The 8,134-nt window shown below is 46.4% G+C and overlaps 1 protein-coding gene across 2 annotated transcripts; it reads left to right on the top strand.

Moving 5' to 3' along the window:
- Positions 1-2,142: 2,142 nt before the first annotated feature.
- On the top strand, positions 2,143-7,662 carry enpp5 (ectonucleotide pyrophosphatase/phosphodiesterase 5). 2 transcript variants are annotated; one of them, XM_058084495.2, is made up of 4 exons: positions 2,143-2,456; positions 3,343-4,196; positions 4,497-4,673; positions 5,932-7,662. In XM_058084495.2, exons 2-4 carry the CDS (start codon positions 3,368-3,370, stop codon positions 6,336-6,338), a joined length of 1,413 nt encoding a protein of 470 aa, XP_057940478.2. In that variant the 5' UTR covers positions 2,143-2,456; positions 3,343-3,367; the 3' UTR covers positions 6,339-7,662. The 2 variants fall into 2 exon arrangements, with proteins under 2 accessions (XP_057940478.2, XP_078650688.1); XM_078794562.1 differs by lacking the exon at positions 2,143-2,456 and adding an exon at positions 2,682-3,075 and having other exon boundaries at positions 3,317-4,196.
- Positions 7,663-8,134: the final 472 nt, after the last annotated feature.

Genomic DNA, 8,134 nt, shown 5'->3' with positions numbered 1-8,134 from the left:
CCCCCCCCCCCCAAAAAAAAAACCTTTTAGCCTCGCCGTACCATTGGTCGACCCTAGCCTAATGCGCTCCCGTGCTGACTCCTCATTGGTCGAAGCTGTCTCCATGTAAACAAGAGCGTCACGGCAGCTTGATTGACAGCCACCACAGCCTGCTTCTGATTGGCCGGGCACCTTCCCGTCGACCCCGCCCCCACCCAACTCGATCCTCAGTCTCCGCTCTGCTCTCGGTGCTTCTGGGTAATGTAGGACTGCATTGTTGCGAATAAAAGGACTAAAGCACTTGCAGCTCCAGAACATCATCTGCATTTTCCACCACGTCCACGGATCTCACTCCTCACAATTAATCACAAATAATGCAGTACCATAACAAACTCACTTACTAAAACTCACATGTTAAGGAGTGTGCCTGCCCCTCACAGCAATGGAATTTTGCTTTGTAAACACACTACCGTTCACCTCAAATGGGTTTCAGATGCAGTTTTCAGCTGTCCATAATAACGGAGTTTGATTGGGACATTATTCTGTTGCGCTGCATTGAGTTGCTTCTGCGGTTGTGCGTTCTTCTGTATGGGTGTCTTTTGTTGGAAATGGAATTTTCCATGACAAAATCTGCATCGTGCCCCATCCTATGACCATAGTCCTTGTTGCATGCCCCTTGCCTTGCTTAGCCTGCGTATTTTGTATTTTTGTGTGCTTCTGCTGAACCTGATCAGCTCTATGCAAAGGACATATGATGCACTGCAAGAGGCAAGCTGTGTTTTTTGACACTCCACCAGTACTGTCAAACTTCACAGCAACGAAAGTTGCTCACCAGCTCAGCATTCAAACATATTTGCCCAAAGATACATCACACTCAAAATATCTTCCTGCTATTAAACAGAGTAATTGTGACAGCGTGGGATCCATTCTATGCACTTCATTCCAACAACAACTAGAACTTCTGAAACTCAACACACAGCCTTTTGTGGAGAACATCACATGAGCTAGAGAGCACAAAAAACACCACAATAGCCCAAACAAACACACCAAAAAAGGAATCCTCCTCATGTGTGCACGGATGTGAATGCACCCGGAAGGGTACACGTGCACAAAAACACACCGTCAGCTAAACGCACCGCGACAATGAGGAGCACACATGTAAGAAAGACGTAGAATTCACACCATTCCCTCTCTCTTCTATCTTTTACCAGAGAGCGGCCTCCTCTTGGTTGGAAATGTGTCATCCTAGGCAAGATTTTACATGGCGCCATTGGTGATTTATACATACGTTCACAAAAGAAACGGAATGTCACTCTTTTACAGATTTGTTAAACAACCTGCCTCCACAAACACCTCCATTCACCTGGCAAAACCAAAAACATCTGAAACACAATAACCTCAAAATACAACTCCTGGAATAAATAAGAAGAGTGAGTAATAAATCACAATGAACATCAAACAACTGAAATAATCAGGCAGTTTTCACACAATAATGCTGAACCGCAGTTCTACCCCTTAGCCCTTCCCCTTGGTCTTACTCCTTCAAACCTGACTTCACTTGGCTCAGCATCTCCTGCAGGAATGGCACATACTGTATGAACTCACATACGAAATACAATCATAATAGGAATAGTAAGATTGTAATAGTGGGCTGAAAACACACCATTAGCTACACAACATTCATCTTTATTGTTCTACTTAGGCATAAACTCACTGCACGAGTGATAAGACGTTAGTCGTGTAATTAAAAAAGGCAATAGCATGATGGCTTTCCTTAGTGTCCTGAACCAGGTTGCGGAGGTTGCCAGGTTTGGCAATCTGCATGCTAACGAACGCTTTTAATAATGGTCACTAATAAAATGACTCCCAAAACATTACATATACAGAGTATGGTTATTAACAATGTATGTTCATACAGTTAAAAAAAATAATGACGTCGTAAAGATTTTCGACGGGAGGAAGCGATGTAGGCCTCGCGCATGCCCGGCAACGGTTGCGTTTCCGGGACGGAAAGTACGTGAGTGACACCCTGCGGACATTCAGGGTAGTGTAGCCATGTCAACACACAAGACGTGCACTTGTGTTGAATGAAGTTCTTCGATTTCAAAGTAATATGACATTGTTATGATGTTGCTTTTTCTACGTGGGGTAGAAAATAAACTTGACTGTCAGGACTGATGTCTATTTTTAACCTGGTCATTGATTACGTCATTGCCCACGGTGCATTTGAGGATGCATTCTCATTCAAGCACGCATCTGCCGCTTTGCAGGGGCTTCTTCTTGGCTTCATTGCTGCTGTCACCTCGATCAGCTGCTCCGACATAAGCACAAAGACAGAAATAAGTCAAGAGACGCTAGTGAAAGCGGCTGAAAGGCGGGACTTCCTTCCGGCTGTGAGCAGAGTTCAGGCTGTTTATCTCAGTGCGCAGACACCCAGGCCAGCCGAGGCCAGCCCAGTGCGGGATCAGATAGAAAAGGTAAGCTCGGCGAGTTGTGTGTTTTTGCTTGCAAGAAGCCTGAAACATTTTCTCCGTTTTACGTCCTGCCTGCTTGCTTGCAGACGGTGCACTCATTTGCAGAGGTTGTCACGACCAAGTCTGAGGTGTGTGCGCGTGTGCGTGCGCGCGCGTGTGTCGTCGTCCTTCGCGTTGATGCATTTTGTCATGATATCAGCCACACCATTGCTGGATGACATCACCGTCACATCATGGAGGATGTTATCATCCCACAACTAAGCTGTGCTTTGTTAAAATGGATCCCTTTGAGTATCAATATGTGTGAATGTGTGCGGGAAGCACGCAAACTGCTGCAGTAACTGCTGCAGTATGTGTGCTCTTCAAAATAAGAGCGACGTTTGACCCATGTCTGTGTAAACGGACAACAGTTTGCCACTTTCTTACCAAGAACTACACTATACTACCAAAAGTATTTGCTCCCCATCCAAATGACCAGAATCAGGTACCCGAATGACCTGGCCGGGCCACAGGAGTATCAAACCTAGCACCAGGCATGCAGACTGCTTCTACAAACATTGGTGAAAGAATGGCCCAATGACTTGAACACACATTCGTAGCTTTGACCGCTCCAAACCAGTGCATCCTTGGACACATTCTCACCACGCCGAGAACCCTCTTTGTTTCAGAATAGTTGTGGTTTTACATGTAGAAAATCGTAAATGCAGAAAAGATGGAACTCGCAACAACGTGTAGGGTGCTTTGTTTGAGCACTCCGTAGGGTTTTGGACCCACAGACTAGTTTTACCTGCAATGTTGTATGACTGAGGCAAATCTTGGTGACAAGGAAAAGTGAGGCATACAAAAGGGGAGTCCGTGTTTACGTTGACTTCCTTCCTGTTGTTCGCAGCTTCCTCTCCTCTCCTCTCCACACAATGCTGGTCCAACTGCTGCGCCTCCTGTGCGCCCTCCTTCCGCCACTCCTTTCCCTCCAGCGCCCAGCAGAACGCCCGAAGCTGCTCCTGGTGTCCTTTGATGGCTTCCGTTGGGACTACGTGGACCGTGTCCCCACACCAAACTTCCACCTTCTGATGCAGGAGGGCGTGACGGCGGAGCAGGTGGAGAACGTGTACATCACCAAGACGCTCCCCAACCACTACAGCCTGGTGACGGGCCTCTACGCCGAGACGCACGGCATCGTGGGAAACGATATGTATGACCCGGTTCTCAACCGCTCCTTTTCCATGGACACGGACAGCATGTACGACCCTCTGTGGTGGGAGCAGGCCATTCCCCTCTGGGTCACCATCCAGACCTCTGGAAGGCGGAGCGGCGCCGCCATGTGGCCTGGATCTGACGTGAAGATCCACGGTATGTTCCCAACACGCTACCTTCCATACAATTTGTCCGTTCCATTCGAGACCCGCGTGGAACACATCATCCGGTGGTTCTCGGCACCCGAAGAGGAGGTGGTGGATTTTGCCGTTTTGTACTGGGAGGAGCCAGACGAGAGCGGACACAACTTTGGACCTGAGAGCTCTCTCATGGACGCCGTCATTGCCGACGTGGATGAGAAACTGGGCTTCCTGAGGAAGGAGATGAAGAAGGCAGGGCTTTACGAGAGAGTCAACCTGATCGTGACCAGCGACCACGGCATGACGCAACTTTTTGCTGACAAGATCATAGAACTGGACGAGTATGTAAGCCGAGACCTGTACACGTGGGTGGACAAGAGTCCAGTGGTGGGAATACTGCCCAAAGAAGGTAAGACTGTAGGTCAGACATAAGATTAAGCGGGATTGCTTTGAAATTTCTCACACAGCTCAATGCCTTCTACAAAACACCCTGCGCAACTTTAGGCTGTTTTCATCAACTCGCTGGTAAAGTGGAAGTGAAAGCCGCCGTGTGTAGTGGTTAGCGTTATGGACTTCGGAGCTAGTTGGATTCGTTGCGAGCGCTTGACAGTAGACATCATTTGACCTCACTAAGGTTCTTTAGAGTGTTTACGGGCACGAGTACTGTCCTCATGGACTTATATCAGCTTGAGCTGGCCATGTCTTGCAGGGAAGCTGGACGAGGTGTACAACAAGCTGGCAGACGCCAACCCCTACATGGCCGTCTACCGGAAGGAGGACATTCCCAAGCGCCTCCACTACCGCCACAACGTCAGGATCATGCCCATACTCCTGGAGGCCACGGAGGGATGGACCATCGTGCAGAACAGGAGCACGCCGCTCATGCGTATGTCTCAGTATCTACCCATCCCTCCTCGCTGTTGTTAGTCACAACTTGGATTGCCACGGCTTCAGGACAACGCGACCTGACCATGTTTAAACATTACTTTGGAGAAAACTAGAATGGCAGCATGTAGATTAGACAGACTTGTTTATTGAGTCCCTTCACTTGTTTTGTTACAAGTCTTATGCAGACCATCGTGTGGCTACAGCATCTACTCGGACATGACCACCGTGGCAGCGGTTTCGGGTAAAAAAAAAAAAAAAAGTCAAGCGAGTGAGGCTGGGAGCACAGAGGTCATTTGGAGTATGCGTAAAGGACGTAATATGCCCTTCCAATCCTGCTCCACGCACGTATTATCATTCACTGTAGCTCACAGTCTGTCTTCTGGTTGCACTCTTCCTGCAAAGACTGCTTTTCAGCAGACGCGAAATACCATCATGTTAATCTCGTCATACTCACTGCTCAATCCCAATTGTTGGAAACAACAAAGAACGAGCAGGAGTGTTTTTGCTTTATTATTAAACCCTGTTTACAACCTCATAAATAAATGTAGCATGATTAGAGTCCTAACCAAGCCCTTTACACTTGTTTAGAACATTGAAAAGTAAGATGTATGAGGCATACTGTAAATAAGACATAACAGACTCCCGCCTTAGGATCGACCATGTACTTCCGGCCAGCTGACATCACACATGTCGCTTCCCTAGCCCCGCCCCTTGATGGCACACAGATACTTCACTACGTATACTGAATGCCTTATATTTGTATTTTCTTTCATTTATCCAAAATACGTAGAATTTGCTGAAATATGTTTTTTTTTATTAATAATGGGCCATATTCAAGCACAAAACAATCATTTATTAATGAATGAATGATTAAAAAAACCCAGATATGAAGGTAAGGTGTGATGTTGGAACTATGACGACTGCGTAGGTCTTCCATAATTTTTGTATATAGTTATTTTATTTAGCTACAGTTGTTACATTGTGCAAGTTTAGCAGCTATATGTCTATACTGTCCTGCGTTATTCCTTGATGTTGTATTTATTTTTATTATTAATAGTTATTCACGTGTTTATTTTGTGCTAAGCTTTTTATATTGATATATTGATATATTAATATTGTATCTAATTTCTTATCCATGGATAGGGTTAGAGAGAAGAGAGAGGAGATGCCTACAGGGCTGGAATAGAACAGCATCAGATGTACCTAATGATGTGTCCAGTGAGAGGACCTGGCAGTGACTGTGGTTGTCTCCTCAGAGGGAAACCACGGCTATGACAACACCCTACGTAGCATGCAGCCCATCTTCCTGGCACGTGGCCCCGCCTTCCGCCAGGACTATGTCAAGACCTCTATGTGCTCCGTCGACCTTTACCCCCTCATGTGCCACATCCTGTCCGTTAAGCCTTGCCCCAACAACGGCTCCCTCGCACACGTTCAGGACCTCCTGCGGCCGGAGCCCACCACATCCACGCCCAGCGTCGTACCCGGGACACAGGGCGAGCGCTCCTACTCCCCCGTGGTGGGTTCCCTCCTGGGCGCGGTTCTGGTGCTGGGCTTCCTGGTGGTCTTTGTCCAGCAGGTGACACACAAACAGCTGCCTCTGCCGAAGCACGGAAGCAGGGAGATGTCTCAGCCTTTACTGCAAGAGGACTTGCACCTGTAGCTGCTCATCATCATCATCCATCTGGGTACAGGATGGGACGTGCTGGACTTGGACGCCTTGTGGAGGTCCCAGCAAGTGTGAGTCAAGTGTGACATAGACCTTTTAGTGGCTTTGCTTTGTTTGTCAATGTCACATCATCATGTTTGTGGTTAGCTTCAAATCACAGCTGGGAGCCAAGCAACATTTACACCGCTAGTTGTCAACTGCTTTGTCTGGGAGACTTTTTTTTCAGCTGGAATATCTAATATTTCATGAGAAGACATCCATTTTCTATGTTGCTTAATGCTGGAGCCTATCCCAGCTGTCTTTGGCTGGGAGCCGGGGTCCACCCTGGACTGGTGGCCAGCCAATCCCAGGGCACATACGTATAGACAAACAACCATTCACACCCACATTCATACCTATGGACAATTTAGGCAAAAGCTAACACCCAGGTAAAGACCTGCCACCCACTTTTGGGTCACAGCCCACCAGTTGAGACTCACTGGTGTACTGGTTTATGAGACGCTGTTGTCAGTGCAACACAACAGCAGCACTGTTGTTAGGCTGGCCTGGCATGGCAGTTCCAGTCTTTTCATGCTTCTTCTGATGGGCTGCTCATGCTGCCATTTAGACAGGAATAGAACTGTATTTTACGCAAGTGGCAGTATTCTTTTAGGCAAGTGGTGCTGATTTGTGTGCCGTCATTGGTCAGGCATTGGGATGAGGTCCGTGGAGCTTCTTGAATATCACTGTCGCTTCTCCGTGTCACGTCTTTCTGCGTGTTGACCGCTCCTTTTGCCATATTTCTACGTAGCTGATTGTTTTTCCATGTGGTCATGGCCATGACGTTTGCTGGTGAAACGTGTGGTGACGTTATTGTCAGTATTTTCCTGTTTGGACTCTTTCGGTGTGGCTTCTCTGACTCTTTGAGAGTCGGAACTGTTCCTGCGATTTGCACTACATGACCTACAGGGGGCAGCAGTGGGGTGCTGGGGAGGGAGGGTGTTACTTTGCATAACATAAAGTAAGGTGCCTCTTGCCAAAAAACTTTTAAATCAGTCGCTGAGCCTCCCCAAATATGCCAACACTGTGATTGTTTTGAAATTCCACACATTTCTCTGGAAATTGTTCATTTTGAAATGGTTTCTTGAGTGAAACTAGTTTCTTGCTGTCATCTGTCAGCAAGACACTTTAGTGTTCAATCCACAAATATTTGAATGATTTGTGAAAAGAATTAATGTCCAATCACTTGTCATTATCTTAATGAGGAATCTTGAATTTGGTGTGAAATGAGCAACCTTTGCCATGCTACTGATTCAGAAATAAAGGGACTTGAAATAAAGTTGGCATTTTCCTTTGGTTTTTCTGTATGTATTTGTAAGTAGATGTCTGAAAACAAGCTCATCACGTATTTGCAAATCTGCCATGCTCAGTTTTTTCTACTTTTTCTACTGAAAAGAAACATACCATATTTTGCATGGTTTGGCCGGGTCTGTGGCTTATACACCGTCCGGAAAATACGGTAGTTTGTTGGTTGTAGTTTGCTTCTGTCAAAGTATTTAGCTTTACGTTACGAATGTGAATAAAAATATGGAAGAAATAAATCAACACTATGATATATACTGTATTTATACCCACGCAAAAATAGAACAATTAACTTTGTAAAGGCAGATTATTTATGGTTAATGTGGTGGCCAGCAACAAACTAAATGATTCAGCCCTGGAATTTTCCCCTGGAGCCATAGAAGCCGTTTTTTGACAGATTGTATTCAATGGCGCCTAGAAGGACAAATTGAAAGAGACGCTGCAGGGTA

The sequence above is a fragment of the Doryrhamphus excisus genome, linkage group LG11 (genome assembly GCF_037039965.1).
Source record: "Doryrhamphus excisus strain RoL-2023G ecotype Guam linkage group LG11, RoL_Dexc_Guam_v1.1, whole genome shotgun sequence".
Taxonomy (NCBI): domain Eukaryota; kingdom Metazoa; phylum Chordata; class Actinopteri; order Syngnathiformes; family Syngnathidae; genus Doryrhamphus; species Doryrhamphus excisus.
The sequence above is the reverse complement of the archived record's forward strand: the minus strand, read 5'-3'. Positions and strand labels throughout refer to the sequence as shown.

What these genes read in the sequence shown, in the direction of transcription:
- enpp5 (XM_058084495.2), top strand. Translation starts at nt 3,368, where the DNA reads ATGCTGGTCCAACTGCTGCGCCTCCTGTGCGCCCTCCTTCCGCCACTC. An exon ending in GGGAATACTGCCCAAAGAAG is followed by an intron (nt 4,197 to 4,496) that starts GTAAGACTGTAG and finishes CATGTCTTGCAG; the next exon opens with GGAAGCTGGACGAGGTGTAC. An exon ending in CAGGAGCACGCCGCTCATGC is followed by an intron (nt 4,674 to 5,931) that starts GTATGTCTCAGT and finishes TTGTCTCCTCAG; the next exon opens with AGGGAAACCACGGCTATGAC.